The sequence below is a fragment of the Narcine bancroftii genome, chromosome 2, assembly GCF_036971445.1.
Source record: "Narcine bancroftii isolate sNarBan1 chromosome 2, sNarBan1.hap1, whole genome shotgun sequence".
Taxonomy (NCBI): Eukaryota; Metazoa; Chordata; class Chondrichthyes; order Torpediniformes; family Narcinidae; genus Narcine; species Narcine bancroftii.
The window spans coordinates 98,014,692-98,033,608 of record NC_091470.1 but is presented as its reverse complement, the minus strand read 5'-3'; the positions used below and the strand labels follow the sequence as shown (position 1 = coordinate 98,033,608).

The window sequence follows — 18,917 nt, the reverse complement described above, 5'->3', positions numbered from 1 at the left end:
AACAGTCTATTTGGGGTCCTGTGGCAGAGGAGAAAGCATAAGAATTCTTCATTAAGATGGAGAGTGAGGGAGCTGATTCTGAGGCTGTCCTGAATCTACATGGAGGAAACTATGAGGCATGAGTTATCACTGATAGATGGAGGTACATTACATAGAACCATAGAACATAACAGCACAGAAACAGGGCCTAGTCCCACTGACGTGCACCTAGTCCATAGCCTTCTATACCTCTCCCATCCATGTACCTGTCCAAATTCTTCTTGAATGTTAAAATTGAGCCCTCATTCACCAATTCAGCTAACAGCTTATTCCATGCTCCCATCACTCTGTGTGAAGAGGTTCCCCCACATGTTCCCCTGAAACTTTTCCCCTTTTATTCTTAATCCATGTCCTCTGGTTTGTATCTCACCGACCCTCAGTGGAAAAAGCCTATTTACGTTTACTCTGTCTATCTACCTCATAATTTTAAATACCTCTATCAAATCTCCCCCATTATTCTATGCTCCAGGGAATGAAGTCTTATCTTGTTTAAGCTTTCCCTGTTACTCAGTTCCTGAAGTCCAGGCAATATCCTAGTAAATATTCTTGGCAGTCTTTCTATTTTACTGATATCTTTCCCGTAGTTAGCAGACCAAAACTGCATACAATACTCCAAATTTTGGCCTCACCAATGTCTTATACAACTTTAACATAGCATCCCAAGTCCTATGATTTATGAAGGCCAATATGCCACAAGCTCTCTTTACAACCCTATCCACCTGTAACGCCACTTTCAGGGAAGTGTGTATCTGTACTCCCAGTTCCCTCTGTACTACCACATTCCTCAGTGCCTACCATTTACAGTTTATGTCCTTTTAAAATTTAAATTTTAAATTTAGACATGCAGCAGGGTAACAGGCCATTTTGGCCCACAAGTCGTGCCGCCAAATTTACACCCCGATACATTTTTTTTGAACGGTGGGAGGAAACCAGACCCCCTGGGTGAAACCCACCCATACAATCTCCTGACAGACAGCACGGAATTCAAACCCTTGTCCCAATCGCTGGCACTGTAGCCAACCATGCTGCTCCATTCTTGGTTCTCCTTCCAAAATGCAACACCTCACACTTGTCTGAGAAGCAATCATCCACCATTACTCTCTGGCTTCTTCTGTCCATTGTTGAATCCAGTTCACTACTTTACCATGAATACCTAGCATCTGAACCTTCTGGACTAACCTCCCATGTAGGCAACATCCACAGCTTTTCCTTCGCTAAATTTCCTCGAAAAATTATAAGATTGGTTTAAACACGATCTACCATGCACAAAGTCATGTTGACCATCCCTAAACATTCCCTGACTATCCAAATACTTGTGTATCTGATCTCCTAGAACACCTTCCAATAATTTACCTACTACTAAAGTCAGGCTCACCGTCCTATAATTTCCAGGGTTACTTTTGGAGCTTTTTTTAAAAACAATCGAACAATGTGAGCTACCCTCCAATCCTCTGGCACCACACCTGTGACATTTTAAATATTTCTGTCAGAGCCCCTGCAATTTCTACACTGGTCTCCCTCAAGGTCCAAGGGAATATCTTGTCAGGCCCTGAGGATTTTTCGACCCTTATGTACTTTAAGACAGCAAGCACCTCCTCTTTAATCTGTATAGGTTCCATGTCCTCACTGCTCGTTTTCCTTACTTCCCATGACTGCGCCTGTTTCCTGAGTATAAAAAATAATTTTAAGATCTTCCCCATCTCTCTTGGCTCCATACAAAACTGACACTCTGATCTTAAAGGAGACCAACTTTTGTCTCTTACTATCCTTTAGAAACCCATAGGATTTTCCTTCACATTGTCTGCCAAATCTCATGTCTTCTTTTAAATTTAAAAAAAAATCATACATACAACAATGAAACAGACTCATTTGGCCCTCCAAGCCAGTGCTGCCCAATTTGCACCCCATTAACTTACACCCAATATGTTTTTGAAGGGTAGGAGGAAACTGGATCCCCCAGAGAAAACTCTTTACAGACAATGCAGGATTCTAACCCAGGTCCAGTCCTGATCGCTGGCACTGTAAAAATGTTGCTGTAACTGCTACACCAACCTGATTTCTTTCTTGAGGTTTTACTCACATTTTTATACTCCTCAAGTACCTCATTTACTCCTTGTTAACTGTACCTAATATACATCTCTCTCTTTATCCGAACCAGATCCCTAATATCCCTTGAAAACCAAGGTTCCCTATGCCTGCTAACCTTGCCTTTAATCCTGAGAGAATCATACAAACTCTGTTCTCTCAAAATTTCACCTATGATGGTCCTCCACTTACTCGCACAACCTTGCCGGAAAACAACTTAGCCAATTCTTGCATTCTAGATGCTCTCTAATTTACTCAAAATTTGCCTTTTTCCTGATGAGCAATGGCACTGCTCTGCTTTTCATCCCCCCCGTTCTATCGCATCTAAAGCTGGCAGTCCTGTCCCTCCTGCAGTTTCCACAATGTCATAATTCCACATTCAATCTACGTTCTAAGCTCGACTACCTTTTCTACAATGCTCTGTACAAACTGTATTGAAATAGATGAACCTGAGAACATTTCCATAAAGTGCAATCTGTAGAATTCTATTGGTGCAAGCAATTTTCACCATCTTTTCCTTCTTCACTCCTCTAAATGCTCTGGCGCTCTTGTTCCCATCCCCTGCAAATCTAGTTTAAACCCACAGGAGTAGCACTAACAAACCTTCCCTTAAGGATATTACTCTCCCCTCCAGTTCAGATGCAAACTATCCCATCGGAACAGGTCCCACCTTCCCTGGAAGAGAATCCAATGATCCAGAAACCTGAAGCCCTCCATCCTGCACCATCTTTAGCTATGTGTTAAGCTGCATTGTCCTCCTGTTTCTAACCTCACTAGTACATGGCACCTTAGCAATACTGAGATCACAACCCTGGTGATCCTGTCCTTTAATTTAGCACCTAACTCCTTGATGTTTCCTTGCAGAATTTCCTCTCCCTTCCTACCCACATCATTAGTCTTTTTATGGACCACAACATCTGCCTGCTCACCCTCCCTCCTGAGAATGCAGTGAACGCGATCTGAGATATCTCAGACCCTGGCACCAGGGAGGCAGCGTACCATCCTAGATACTCAATCTCTTCCACAGAACCTCTTATCTCTCCCCCTAATTATGGAATTCCCGATCACTACAGCTTGCCTCTTCTCCTCCCTTAGCCACCGGACCAAATTCTGTGCCAGAGATCTGATCACTGTGGCTTCCCCAGACCTGCCCCGCCCTGCCCCCAACAGTATCCAAAGTGGCATACTTGTTATTGAGGGGAATGGCCACAGGGGTGTCCTGCACTGTCTGCCTGTTCCCTTTCCCTCTCCTGACAGTCTAGCTTCCTCTTGGTGTAATAGTGTCCCTGCAATTCCTTTCACCCAAATGATCCAGGGTACATCCAATTCCGCTCCGATTCCTTAACTTGGTTTGTCAGCAGCTGCAGCTGGATGCACTTCTTGCAGAGGAAGTTGTCAGGGATACTGCTGGGCTTTCCTGACCACCCACTTTCTGCAAGAGGAGCATTTCCCTGCCATTCCCATTGTCTATGACAAGAGGAAAAAAATTAATTAAACCTGCCCCTACCTGCTGAATCCTTTTTTGTTCCTTGAATAGGGTGGCCCTTTCTTTTTTCAACTCCTACACCACCACCTCAGCCCCTATTTGCCAAAGCCCCTTGAGCCAAGGCCTTTCCACCCTGACTCAGCCCACTCCAACAATGCCCAGCTCTGCTGCACAGACCCTCACTTTTATAGTGATGTTTGGGTCACCTGACCTCCTTTCCCTTCAACTGTTGAACTCGATTGCTCATTAACATTAATTGTAATGTTCATTCATTCACGTGTGGAGAAAAAGTAAAACAGAAAAGGTAGTTCAGCCATGGATTTCAAAGAATGTGATAAATAAAATCTAACAACGGACTTAGACCAATTGAGGGAGTGGGCAAGTACATGGCAGATGCAACATAATGTGGATAAATGTTATCCACTTCTGTGGTAATAACTGGAAAGGAAAACATTATTTGAATGACAATAAATTGGGAAAGGGGAGATACAATGATACTTGGATGTCCAGTACACCAGTTGCTGAAAGTAAGCAAGGAACAGAAGAAGACACATGGTATAGCCTTCATAGAGGATTCAAGTACAGGAGCAAGGATGTCTTGTTGCAATTGGTGAGACTGCACCTGAAGTATAGTGTGAATTTTGGTTTCCTTATCTGAGGAAAGGTGCTTTTGAAGTGGAGGGAGTTCAGTAAAGGTTCACCAAAATGGCAAGACTGGTACGTGTGGAGAGATTGAGTCAAATTAGGCTTGTATCAAGAGAGTTTAAAAGAAAGATAGGATCTCGTAGAAATCTAAAGGTAAAGGTTCCATTATTGTCATGTAATACTACATTTAGAATGTAACATACATGAAATTCTTTAACTTTGTCTACCATAAGGAAGACAAAGTTTCCACTTCTGTCAAGTGCTGCTCACAGAAATGAGGCCCCAGCGAGGAACAAACTTGCGACCTCTGGTTTTCAAGACCAGTGCTCTAGCCACTGAGCTATTGGAGCCTCTACAAAATTTGAACAGGATTGTACAGATTAGATCTAGGAAAGCTATTCCTGATGGTCAGACAATTCGTGAGCAGAGGCCATCATCTAGGATAAGGAGTAAGCTGTTTCAAACAAAAAAGGAAAAAAATTCTCCCTCTGAGTGGTGAAGCTGTGGAATTCTCCATCACAAAGTTGTTGAAGTCAAATAACTGAATAGTTGGATGTTCTAAAAACCAGAGGGACCTATAAACCTAGAAATGTGGAATACTTTGAGGTAACTTGTATTCTGGGAATATGGAGAGTATTTACAATGCATACCATATCCATTAATCCTACATCTGCTGAAGTATTCTATTTAAACCTTGCATTCAAAAGATTTTTTTCTTTTTTAGAGCAACTCATGCGCCAGACATTTTCACCTTTTGGACAAATCATGGAAATCAGGGTGTTTCCTGAGAAAGGATATTCATTTGTACGGTATGTTCAGGGCATGAATAATCAGTCGTAAAAGCAAAGTGCTGGAATTGATTTGCTCAAGGAGCAGTGGAGAGAGGAACAGTTGACATTTTGGGTTGATGACCCTTCAGAAATTCGGAACATTTAATTTACTATCTTCACTCAAGTCCATCAAACTTAGGAAACCAACATGGAAATTAGATACAAATGTAGCAAAAAAGTACTGATGGCTCAACAGGAATATTCACAGTGATATAATCTGGAATCATTATCAAATGAAAAACCTTTATGCCATCCAAACATTTTATTTGAATATATTATTGATGCAAGTTAACAAACAATGTAAATCTAACATTTGCAAATCATTCATTAATTTCATTATAAATGGTTAAGCATTTTAGAAAAAAATTGGATAAATAATAGATGATAAAGGTATCAGTCCCTTAGAAATCTGTTGCAATAAATTTAAAACCAAGATTTTTATGCTGCTAAGGACATTAACACTTTTTGTAGATTTAGCAATTGTTCGACATTTTATGACCATCTCTGGCAGACGTCAGACTAAATTTAACAATTTTTTAAAATGTTGCTTTAAATTTTAATTTTACCCTTTCAGAATTAATTTGTTGTGCAGAAGAAATGTCCGGCAATTTTACAACCAGTTCCCTCCAATGGCTCGATTTATCCCTGGTGTAAAACATAATTGCAGCATGAAAGCCAGTACACAACGTTTTGTTTGTTTTTCTTAGTTTTTCATCACACGAAAGTGCTGCACATGCCATTGTCTCGGTCAACGGAACTACCATAGAAGGACACATTGTCAAATGTTACTGGGGAAAAGAAACTCCTGATGGAATGGGACAATTTCAACAAGTGAGTTAAAATCTTTTTTTCTTCTCTATTAGGCAGATCTAATCACTGACAAGTTGTTTATGAAAAAAAGAATCTCAGATTGTTGTTGCTTGGATATATTTCTAATTTGAGAGGCAACTTTGGGTAAGGGTGTTTGCCTTATGGCAGACAAAAGTTGAAGCATATCATGCACATTAAAACCCCTGGGATCCAAAATTCAAGCAACTGGCAAAAAAATTTGAGGAAAATATATAAGAATGCAATAATAGGTAAAAAAAAAAAAAAAATGCAAGTTTAAAATTGTAACACTAAATGTTCTGTGAAGTAACACAAAAACCTTTGGTGACGATGGGAGTAGATATTCAGCAGGTCATGCTTTGCTCGTAGCAGCTGTTTGAATAAAGTTGTGTGAAATAGCAATAACTTCGCCCAGGATGAAGAGCTGATTGATGCTGCTATCTGTTAGAGTGACTCTCTTAAAGTGTCTCCTTATCCCTGCTTGTAAGAGTACCCCGGTCAGAGGCTTTATCTGTAAATTTGGAGGGAGAGTTAATTATGTTATTGATCATCTCTTGGGAAGTTCAGTGGAGGGGGAAGAACCTGCAGATGCAGTGGTGGTTAAATTTGTTCAGTGTAAGTTCAATATAGTAGGTTTGTCTTTTAAATTGTTTATTTTTATTGCAGAGCTATTGGGCTAGAGTAAGTTTCTAGCAACTGGAAAATACACTTACCAGTATCTTCCAATCCCCATAGGTGCCAATACCAGGGGTTTTGCTGTATATTACATTTTTAGTGTATTATTAAGTGACAATAAAATGAACCTTTTTTAATAATTTTTTATTTTTCACACTATGAACCATATCAACCAAAATATGTACAAATGTTTCTCATTAAATTTACACAGTGGTCTTTTCTCCCCTTTTTTTTCCCCTTTTCCCTCCCTCCCCTCTACCCACCCCCCTCCAAAACCTATAAATATTCAACATTTACAATACAATAAAACCATAAAACAATATCTTCACACAAAGGAAAATAAACAAGAAAATTGTGTCATCTATTTATTACACACTGAATCTAGTCATTTTGTCTTATCATTTTCATTCTCATTTTAGACGATGGAGGTTGTAGGCAAACTCTCTCTGATATGTTCCATGTATGGTTCCCAAATTTGTTCAAACATTGTGACTTTACTTTTTTAATTGTTATTTTTTTCCAATGGAATACATTTATTCATTTCCATGTACCATTGCTGTATACTCAGGCTCTCTTCCATTTTCCAAGTTGAGATTATATATTTTTTTTGCTATAGCTAAGGATATCATAATGAATTTTTTTTTCACTATCCAGTTTGAGGCCTAATTCTCTACTTATGTTACTTAAAAGAAATATCTCTGGTTTTTTTGGTATGTTTTTTGTAATTTTATTTAGTATCTGATTTAATTCTTCCCAAACATATTTACTTTCGTACATGCCCAAGTTGCATGTAATGTTGTTCCCATTTTCCTTCTTGCAGCGAAAACATCTACCGATAATGTTGAATCCCATTCTTTTAATTTTTGAGGAGTGATATATACCCTGTGTAACCAATTATACTGTATCATGTGTAACCTTGTGTTTATTGTATTCTCCATAGTTCCAGAACATAACTTTTCCCATACTTCATTTTTCATCTTTAGATTCTTTTCCCACTTCTGCTTGGATTTATAGTTTATTTCATTTTCCTTATCTTGCAGCTTAATGTACATGTTGGTTATAAATCTTTTAATTATCATTGTGTCTGTAATCACATATTCAAAGCTGCTTCCTTCAGGTAATCTCAAGCTGTTTCCCAATGTATCCTTTAAATAAGCTTTCAATTGATGATATGCAAACATTGTACCATGAGTTATTCCATATTTGAACTTCAACTGTTCAAATGTTAATAAATTATTTCCCAAAAAACAATTTTCTATTCTTTTGATTCATTTTCTCTCCCATTCTCTAAAGGAAAGATTGTCTATTGTAAAAGGGAATCGCGGATTTTGCGTCAATAGTAATTTTGGTATTTGATAATTCGTTTTTTTTCCTTTCTAAGTGGATCTTCTTCCATGTATTAAGTAAATGATGCAGTACTGGTGAGTTTATATTGCACCAGCTTTTCATCTCACTTATAAAGTATATGTTCTGGTACCTTTTCCCCTATTTCATCTAGTTGTATCTTAGTCCAGTCTGGTTTTTCCCTTGTCTGGTAAAAATCTGATAAATACCTTAATTGTGCGGCTCTATAATAATTTCTAAAATTTGGTAACTGCAAACCGCCTTGATTATACCTCTCTGCTAATTTATCTAACACTACCCTTGGATTCCTTCCTTTCACAAGAATTTCCTTATTATTCTCTTTAGTTCCTTAAAGAATTTTTCTGTTAAAGGAATTGGTAACGTTTGAAATAAGTATTGTATCCTTGGGAACACGTTCATTTTAATGCAGTTTACCCACCCTATCAACGTTAGCAGTAATTCTTTCCAATGTTCTAAGTCTTCCTGCAATTTCTTTATTAGTGGCTGATAATTTAGTTTGTACAAGTGGCTTAAGTTATTATCTAACCTGATCCCTAGGTATTGGATTGCTTGTGCTTGCCATTTAAATGGGGATTCTTTTTTAAATTCTGTATAGTCTGCGTTACTCATTGGCATCACTTCACTTTTATTTACATTGATCTTGTACCCCGATATTTCTCCATATTCCTTCAATTTCTTATGTAATTCTTTTACTGATACCTCTGGTTCTGTTAGGAATACTATGATGTCATCTGCAAATAAGCTGATTTTATACTCCTTTATTTTTATTCCTTTTATTTTATTTTCTAGTCTTATCAGTTCTGCCAAAGGTTCTATTGCTAAGGCGAACAATGAGGGGGATAGTGGACATCTCTGTCTAGTTGACCTACTTAATTTAAAGTGACTTGATACATACCTTCTCCAAAGGTCCATTATACAATGCTTTCATCCAATTTATATATTTTTCTGGTAGATTGAACTTCTGTAATACTTTAAATAGTAATTCCATTCTACTCTGTCAAAGGCTTTCTCTGCGTCTAGAGCAACAGCCACTGTTGGTTTCTTATTTCCTTGAACTGCGTGGATTAGATGAATAAGTTTGCAGACATTGTCCGCTGTTCGTCTTTTCTTAATAAATTCAGTTTGATCTTGTTTTACTATTTTAGATACACATTCGGCCAATCTGTTTGCTAATAATTCTGCTATTATCTTAAGTCTGTGTTAAGTAGAGATATTAGTCTATATGATGCTGGTGTTAATGGATCCTTCCCCGTCTTTGGTATTACTATAATTATTGCTGTCTTACATGAATCTGGCAAGTTTTGTGTTTCTTCTATCTGGTTCATTACTTCCAGGAGAGGAGGAATTAATAACTCTTTAAATGTTTTATAAAATTCTGTTGGAAATCCATCCTCTCTTGGTGTTTTATTGTTCAGCAGTTTTTTTTAATATATCCTGTATTTCCTCTATTTCAAATGGTTTTATTAGTTTGTTTTGTTTCTCTTCTTGCAATTTCGACAAATCAATTTTAGCTAAAAACTCATCTATTTTGTCATCATTCCTCTCGTTCTCAGTTTGATACAATTATTCATAAAATTCCTTAAAATTTTCATTAATCTCTGTTGGATTATATGTAATTTGTTTGTTCTTTTTCCCTGATGCCAGTATCGTTCTTTTAGCTTGTTCTGTTTTAAGTTGCCAGCCTAATATTTTGTGTTTTTTCTCCCAGTTTGTAAAACTTTTGCTTTGTTTTCATTATGTTCTTCTCCACCTTGTACGTTTGTAATGTTTTGTATTTAATTTTTTTGTCTCTCCTTTTCGTTATATCATCCCTTTTTACTAATTCCTTTTCTGTACTTACTATCTCCCTTTTCAACTGCTCTATTTCCAGATTGTAATCCTTTTTCATCTTAGTCACATAACTTATTATCTGCCCTCTAATGAAGGCTTTCATTGCGTCCCATAATATAAATTTGTCTTTCACTGATCCTGTTTATTTCAAAATATGTTTTAATTTGGCGTTCAATAAACTCCCTAAATTCCTGTCTTTTTAGTAGCATGGAGTTTAACCTCCATCTATATGTTCTTGGTGGGATGTCCTCCAGTTCTTTTGCTAATAATAGGGGTGAATGATCTGATAGTAGTTTAGCTTTATACTCAGTTTTCCTGACTCTCCCTTGAATATGGGCTGACAACAAAAACATATCAATCCTTGAGTAAGTTTTGTGCCTACTCGAATAATAATGAAAATTCCTTCTCTCTTGGGTGTTGCCTCCTCCATATATCTATAAGTTTAATTTCTTGCATTGATTTATCCATGAATTTGGCTACTTTATTCTTTTTACTTGTCTTTTGTCCAGTTTTATCCAACATTGGTCCAAATTAAGGTTAAAATCCCCTCCTATCAATATATTTCCTTGTGTGTCTGCATTCTTCAAAAAAATATCCTGCATAAACTTTAGATCCTCCTCGTTAGGGGCATATATATTGAGCAAATTCCAAAATTCTGAGTATATCTGACACTTTATCATTGCATACCTCCCTGCTGGATCCATTATTTCCTCCTCTACACCTCTAGCTTTAGAATTATAGAATTGTAGGATGCTGCCGTTACTTGTCCTACCCCATCTCTCTTTAATTGATGTTCTGCTTCAGTTAGATGCGTTTCCTGCACAAATGCTATATCTATTTTTTCCTTCTTCAATAAATTTAGTAGCCTCTTCCTTTTAATTTGGTTATGTATTCCATTAACGTTTATGGTCATATAGTTCAACATGGCCATCTTGTATCTTGCATACACCTCTTTTCCACCTCCATCTCCCTTTTCCCCATTTTCATCTCTTAGTTTTCTCTTATTACACTTAATGTATGATAACACATTTAAAACATAAAGTATCTCAGCAGTTCCCACATCCACTAATACCTTGACCCCAAAATGTCGTTCTCCCCCCCCCCTCCCCCTCTGAGTTGCCCCATATCCCTTGCCGGGCAACCACAACACCCCTTTTCATTTGGATTGCGATCTTGTTCACAGCATCAACTGATTTTGCAGTGACGGTTATTCCTCCTCAACCCAGCCCTCTCCAGAAAACACTTTTAAAATTTTTTTTTATTTTTCACACTATAAACCATATTGACCAAGATACATACAGATATTTTTCTTCTTAAATATATACAGTGTCATTTTCTCCCCCTTTTCCCCCCTCCCTTCCCTCTCTCCCTCACCCCCTTCCCCATTTATTTGAAGTTCATTCTATACGATACATTAAACCCGTTAAACAATGTTGTCAACTTAATAAAAATAAACAAGAAATTTTACTGAGTCAGTTCTTTTCGTTATCTTCTCCTTCTGTCATTTTAGGTGGTGGAAGTCCATGGTAGGATTTCTCTATTGTGTTTCATGTATGGCTCCCATATTTGTTCGAATATTGTAATGTTATTTTTTAAATTATATGTTATTTTTTCTAATGGAATACATTTATTCATTTCTATATACCAGAAAACACTTTTTTAAGCACACATAACAAAGCTCTCTTTTTCCCCTTCCTTCCCTTCTCTTTTCCCTCTTTAGTTCTTTACATATACATTGTTTTTACATCTTTATATATTCTTTATCGCCATTCTTCATTCTTGTTACATCTCTTCTCCTGTCCTGCAAACGTTCTGCGAATTCTTGCACTTTCTCTGGATCTGAGAACAGTCTGTTTTGCTCCCTGGGTATAAATATTTTAAGCGTGGGGTTGTTTTAATATGAATTTGTAACCTTTTTTCCATAAAATCGATTTTGCTGTATTAAATTCCTTCCTCCTCTTTAAGAGTTCAAAACTTATGTCTGGGTAAAAAAATATTTTTTTTGTCCCTTGTATTCCAATGGTTTATTGTCTTCTTTAACTTTATTCCTTGCCCGCTCCAGTATATTTTATCTTGTCATGTATCTCAAAAATTTTACTAAAATGGATCTTGGTTTTTGATGTGTGTGTGGTTTCGTAGCTAATGCTCTGTGTGCCCCTTCTGTTTCCATTTCTGTCATTCCCAGGACCTTCGGGATCCATTCTTTTATAAATTCCTTCATATCTGTGCCTTCTTCACCCTCCTTCAGGCCCACAATTTTTATGTTGTTTCACCTAATATAATTTTCCAACATATCAATTTTCTGAGATAACAACTCTTGTGTCTCTTAATTTTTTTTTGTCACTTTCTTCCAATTTATTTTTAAGTCATTCACTTCCATTTCTACAGCCATTTCTCGTTCTTCCACATTTTCTACTATTTTCCCTATTTCTGTCATGACTAGCTCTAATCTTTGCATTTTATCTTCTGTTCTTTTCATTTGTTCTTCAAAAAAAGCTTTATCTATATTCTGTCCATCTGTTTTTCTTTCTATCTCTCTGTGAAGATCTTGGTCTTCTGTGTCTGTGCCTGTGTTTGTGTCTTCTTCTCTTCTTGCTGGGTCTCTTGTTGCTGGTCCTCCCCTCCTGGGCTGCTCGTCTATTGTGCTTCCTGATGTTGATCTTCTCGTCGGTCATCCTTCTGTCTACCTCCCTCTTCTGCTGGCTTCCTCGTCCTCCAGCTGAGCGCCTGTTGTCGGGCATCCCTGAGCCGTTCGCTCTGTGACAGCCCGCTCCTCTGCTGAGCCCCTCTCCTGCCAGTGTCCTCTTTCTCCTTTGATTGTGCAGTTGCGCACTTTTGTTTGGCTCCGAGAGCCATTTTTGTAGTGCGCTGGCTGGTGGGTCGCGACTCTGCAGGGCAGGTACTGACCTCAAGGGTCGGGCGCTCCTCGCCACCACAGCATCCTGTTCCTTCGTGCAGGTAAGGCCTTCTTCTATTTTCTCCGGTGACTTTTCAACTTTTTTTCCAGTTGCTTTTACTTTCTCCTTCTTGGGAGCCATCTTCTTTCTCTTTTCTTTATCTTCTATTTCTTGTATTTTGTTTTTGTTATGCTTTGCTCTTTCCTAACTTTTTTTCCTATTTTCCTGGAGAGGGCTGGTTTTCCCGACCGGCCACTACTCCATCACGTGACTCCTAATAAAATGAACCTTTAAACGATCAATCAAATACTGTGCATTCACAAAATGTGATCCTATCCATTGAATCATAAATTGTTTTAACCAGCAATCTTACACTGTCAATATGAGTTACTTTGTGAACATCTCAATGAGAGGAAATGATTCTAACTGAGGCAAACAATGCAGTGTTAATTGCTTGGGCCTTAAATTGCTGAAAAGAGTTTTTTCAACCGAGCAAATGACAAATGAATAACTAGCTTGTAAAAGTGCGCATGATCACTGTAATAAGATTTATCCAGCAAACGTATTCTTGTCACATCCATGGATCACAGCATCTTATGCTGCTCTCCAAAGTCTCAATTTGATGGCATGTTGCGATAGGATTCAGTCAGAACCAACTTGAAAAGAAGTCGCGTTCAGTCAAATGATGTTTAATTTTGGGAGGGAGAACTGAAAATTGTTAAACGTGTACAGGATTACTGCAAAGCAAATCTAGCAATGTTTTGCAATCTAATGCATGTTTCAGGAAATTTATTATAAACACATGATATAAGAAATTTTGTATGTTTTGAGAAAAATATTGTTATTTCTTAATGTTTTTGTTTAGCAAAATCAAATGGGTTATCCTCAACCTTGGAGCCAGTTTGGTCAGTGGTATGGAAATACTCAACAATTTGGGCAGTATATGCCTAATGGCTGGCAAATGCCTCCATACGGAGTTTATGGGCAAGCTTGGAATCAACAAGGATTCAGAATGGAGTAAGAGAATTTTTTTTCATATCTTGATATGGAATGTTATCTGCTGAATTGGCTCTTGTTGAGGGAACTGGCTGACATGTTGAGGAATAATTAATAGAACATAGAGCATTGCAACACAGTACAGGTCCTTCAGCCCTCGATGATGTGCCAACCTATATATTCCTACTAAAAATTAAGAAACCCTTCCTACCTTGTAACCCTCTATTTTTCTTTTATTCATGTGCCTGTCTAAGAGCCGTTGTTGTTCCAACCGCCACCTCCTCCCCAGGCAAGGCATTTCAGGATCCATGACTTTTATATTTAAAAAAAAACCCCTGTTGTCTCCCCTAAACTTTCCTCTCTTTACTTTGGACAGATAACCTCTGATGTTTACTATTCCTGCTTTGAGAAAAAGGTGCTGATTGACCACCTTATCTATGCCTCTCAGATATCCTTCTTCGCTCCAAAGAGAAAAGTGCTCAATCTGCTAACCTTGCCTCATAAGACTTATTTTCAAATCTAGCTATGTTCCGGTGAATCTCCTCTGCACCCTAATGCTTCATTGGTGATGGAGCTCCAGTTTACAATATGACAAAAGAAAGTACCTTTCTTTACTGGAGTCTCCTTTTGTGTTTTGCCTTTAGAACACAGGCAATCAGTGTATTGTATGAAGGAATTGAAAAAGTAAATAAATGAGAATCTTTTTTTCTTATAAACTAGGAATAGAATGAAGTATTTACCATTCTATCTGATGTTTTATTTGTGATAGGGTCATGTGGTCTTCTTTGGACCAGCTATTCATAATTTTGTTAAGTGACTTGGATGAGAAAGGAGTGTAATGTATCCACGTTTTCTGCTGACTAAAGCCATAAGGGAGAATAAACAGAAAAGAGATATCATCCAACAGGATGTTGATGAGTTAAGTGACTGGGCAAAATGATGGTAGAATAGAAAAAGGAACAGATTTTTTTAAAGATGTGAAACTGCATAACATTTGTTCATAAATGGAGCAGATACGTTGACTTAACTGCATCATTTTAACATGCAGGTATGACAAACAAAAATAACCTTTCTTTCAAGAATTTTGGATTTTCAGCAGTAATTGCAGATATTTTGTCACATTTATCGGAGTGTGTTTCAGATGTATGGGAAAGATGTATTTTCCTGAGTTGTTTTTCAAGATTTTCTGTCATGGGGATAATTGAGAAAGCTTGGTCTGTAGTGGCCAGAAAGTGGGAAATTGTTTCATTTAGGCAGAAGATCAGAGATGGCCTGACCAGTAATTGCTGAGAGGCAATTCCCAGAATAAGGAATCAGATATTTCAGACTGTGATGAAGAGAAATTTCTTTAGGCACATGGTGGAAATCTTTAGAATCCTTGATCTCAGGGCATTGAGGTGAATGTTCAGTCGTTGAGTATATTCAAGGTTCCAGTTGACTTTGGGACACTTGGAAATTAGAGGGTATAATGAATGGGCAAAAAAAAATGCAATTGAAGCAATCTTGAATGGGCGTTACTTCACTTGATTTTATTTTTAAGTGTTCCTTTCTCCCAAATTTTCCATCATAAATCTACAAATATTTTCTGGCAGTGGTTAATGGTGATGGTTATCTGAAACAGTGAGATTTTTATTTAATAATTGTCTTCCTGAAGTGCTGAGTAATTTGGTTTAGCATCTGTTTGAATTAGTGATTCAGTAGGCATCTTAGAGCATTAGGGTTTGGAAGAGGAGGCAATTTTCTGGGTTCCATTTATATGAAACCAGTAATTTTGTGTAATTTTTTTTCTCTTCCCTTTCTCTTGCAGTCAGACACCGTCCACTGCTGCTTGGATGGGTGCTAACTACGGAGTCCAACCTCCACAAGGTCAAAGTCCCAGTGTGATAACCAACCAAGCAGGATTTGGCATGGCAGGCTACCAGACCCAGTGAGCAGAATGGACTCTCTTCCTACCTATAGCCAGTGGTTTCCTGCCACAGTGGACACGTCAAGCCTTTGTTTACTTAAAGATTTTTTTCAAAGCCAGATCAATGAAAGATGTCAACTGCATTGTATTTATTTTAAAAGGAAAGCAATTCATTTTTAGAAATCATGGAAATCTGCCTCATCCAAGCTATCTAAAGATGCTGGATGTTTGCCAATTTTTTTGTCCCAGTTTCTTATTTTTTTAAAAAGATTACAGTCTTTCCTATGGCCATTGAAGAGTATAAATAAAAGCAGGGGTTTCTAAGTGATGCCTGCCACTTTTGTAAAATGAAGCAGACAAATTGCACAATGTTAGATGCCATGTTTCTATACAGACACTAGGCAATTTAGTTTTGCATTCCACAAATTTGATTTTAAACTATAAAATTAGATAATCCTGTTTTCCACCTTTCTACTGTACAAGGCCATACTTTGTAAATGTAGTTTATTCAGGGATATTATGATCCCTCAGAAAAGACGAAAAATTGTAGAATCCCTTGAGCTCTCAGCATGTACACAGCATAGTCTATAGCAATGAAAGCATTTATTTCTGTTATTTCGTTATTTTCAAGTAGTATTTTAATAATTTTGATTTTTTTAAAAACATAGTGAACTCATAGCAAAAGCACTTCTTAGTGTGGACTTGGATTTGATACTGGGAGACAGTATCATCTAAAACATCTATCATCTGGGACCATAGTTCCCGGATCATAGCAGTGCAAATACACATGGCACTGCAAAACAATTTCCTCAGGAGCTGGTTGAAGCTGAAATTTCCAGATGTAAAGTAACTATGAAGAAAAATCATTTTAGTGTATCTGTCAGCTTGCTTCCAAAATCTGAATGAATTTCCATTTTAAAATGAATACACCTTTGCATCATTTTTTTTAAAAGTACAGCCGCTGGCAAAATAAAACTAGCACCATTTCTGCCAAATTGTGTTGGATTGAAGGTGGTGGGTGCATCAGGAAGCAGGACTAGAATAATCCTGATGCACTCAGATATGTGGTTGTTAACTGATTTTCCAGAATATGCAATATGCATGTAAAGATGATTAAAATATTTACAACCTCCACCAGTAACACATGGCAACGATACTTTTTTTGTGTTTTTGTAAATGATTTCAAGAGGCTGATGGTAGGAATAATTTTACTGTTGTGATTGATGACTGAAGTGTTGGCTTGTAAACACTTTGGGCAGTTGACACAGCAGTGTCTGAAGGCTGCATTTTATTGTTAGAGATTGCTAATGCATCTCTGCCCAAAATAAAAGCCTGTGCACATGATTGGTGGGGGAGGGGGGGTGGGTGCAGAATTTAAATATTGTCCGTGATGTGGCATTTGCACCCCTGACTTAACCAGGTAATTGTGGGTTTTGTTACATGGCCAGGGATGTCCAAATCATGCAACAAGCCCACCTGCCACAGTTGATGTGTTTTGTCTGTTCTTGGCTAGGTCACTATTTGGAGCACCTCATAAAAAAAAAAGTACTTTTAAAATAAAACATTCTCTTGACGTGTCTCTTCAGAGGGTGTTCAGAATGTAGTATATTCTAGTGTAAATGATCGGCTAAGCTCGCAATATTGGCTGCATATGCATAAGAGGTACTGTAAATGTATTTTATCGCATATCAGTTGTACATTGTTTTAAAATGCTTTTTCCTAGGTTACCAGGGGAAAATTTGTGTTTTCCGCCTGTTGTCTCCCAGACAGCACAATGTCTTGGAAAACCTTCCAGTTGAAATTTTCTGCAGTCACAAAACTGAGAAGACTGCCAACCTCACAAGCTTTCATCAATATCGTCTTAATGTGATTGTCACATTTGCCTGGGCTTCTGGATCAAAGAGGGCTGTGCCAATTCTACTGACTGAAACGTTTTAATCGATTAAACTTGAGACAACTGACTTGCAGAGGTCTGGTTAGTGTGGTGTACATACAGGATCTCGTCCTTCTGATGCTCTTCTGTAAAATATAGTTGCAGCATTAAGTCAAATGTGAAAATGTTTTCTCTTCAAAATATGTTCACATGACAGCTTGCCTGTGTATTATTTGGAGAAAATAGTATCTGGGCAAAATAGTGATATGCCCCAAATGATATGTTTGCAACTTTTGCCAGAATATATGCATATTTAAATGGGTTGATGTTTTTTTTAATCCATTGGATTGTTTAGCAAATTCTCTTCTAATACTGTTTTGAGTTACCAAAATGACTAGTAGCACAGCACCAGGAGTTCAAGTAAATTGTTGTTGCAGTGGTGTGATGCACTGCAGATTAACCATACTCAACTAGTGGATTTTTTTTAAGGCCCCCCCCCCCAAAATTAGAAAGAGCTGGAAACTATCCCTTTTGTTAACATTCAAGGGCTGGCACTTGGAAAATACAATGACAAATTTTGTTAATATTAAGCTTTCTTTGGGTTAAATTTTTGATGTGGAACTTAAACTTTTATTGCCTTCATCTTTATTAAAGTTGGATGTTGAAACAAATGGAACAGAGTTCTTTCCAAGATGGAAATATTTGTTTCAATTTCATTTGTTCATGTTGGGTCCCTTCCTCCATCCCTACCTGTTAGAATGGAAGATAAGATGGAAGTGCTGGTCATGGGATGGGCAGCTTTTACCTCTTGCAGAGTCGGTGCAGTTGTCTGGGAGGGGGTGGTGCATCCAGCATCTTCCCTGGTTGTCATTGAAATGGTTGGTAGACTAACCTGTTGTTACAGACACTATGGGATGAGCACAGATGGTAAAAGCGGGTTTTCAATCAAAGTTGTAAGAATAGATGCAGGCTAAACAGGCCATAAAAGGAAAAAGTCTCTATTTTCTGTTTAAGCCGCATCAGCATTAAAATAAAACTTCACCTCAGGGGATATCTATTCCAGGCAAAAATCACATGAACTAGGTTTGTGAAGGACCAATTGACTTGGATTTGGGTTTGTTAACTGCACGACCTTGTCGGCATTAAAACTGTAGCAGTTATTAATGGTCAATAAATAAAACGGTCATTGGGCCATCGTACTGAACTCCTTTATTCTGTTTAATCACAGCCACAAAAAATCTCTGCTTCATTTTGTCTGCTTTTAATAATTACATTCTTGATTGGAGCTAAAAATTGTCAAGACTTTGATACAAGAATTGTATAAAAACCTAGCTACCAGTTGACAGTGTTGATGGGAGTAAAACACTAACGTCTTCAGACTTCATGATTGAAGTTAACACAAAGCTGGAGAAACTCAGCAGGTCAAATAGTGTTTATATAATAAAGATACATTAGCAATGTT

The 18,917-nt window shown here is 37.6% G+C and overlaps 1 protein-coding gene across 6 annotated transcripts in view; it reads left to right on the top strand.

The window, feature by feature from the left end:
- tia1 (TIA1 cytotoxic granule-associated RNA binding protein) overlaps nucleotides 1-18,659 on the top strand; it is a 44,644-nt gene extending 25,985 nt beyond the window's left edge. For all 6 annotated transcript variants that reach the window (XM_069917609.1, XM_069917606.1, XM_069917607.1 and 3 more), the window contains 5 exons: nucleotides 4,980-5,064; nucleotides 5,793-5,916; nucleotides 13,546-13,697; nucleotides 15,484-15,603; nucleotides 17,306-18,659. In XM_069917609.1, coding sequence (XP_069773710.1) covers nucleotides 4,980-5,064; nucleotides 5,793-5,916; nucleotides 13,546-13,697; nucleotides 15,484-15,603; nucleotides 17,306-17,381 — 557 coding nt within the window. In that variant the 3' untranslated portion in view covers nucleotides 17,382-18,659. The remainder of the gene's footprint in view (nucleotides 1-4,979; nucleotides 5,065-5,792; nucleotides 5,917-13,545; nucleotides 13,698-15,483; nucleotides 15,604-17,305) is intronic.
- The last annotated feature ends 258 nt before the right edge of the window (nucleotides 18,660-18,917 follow it).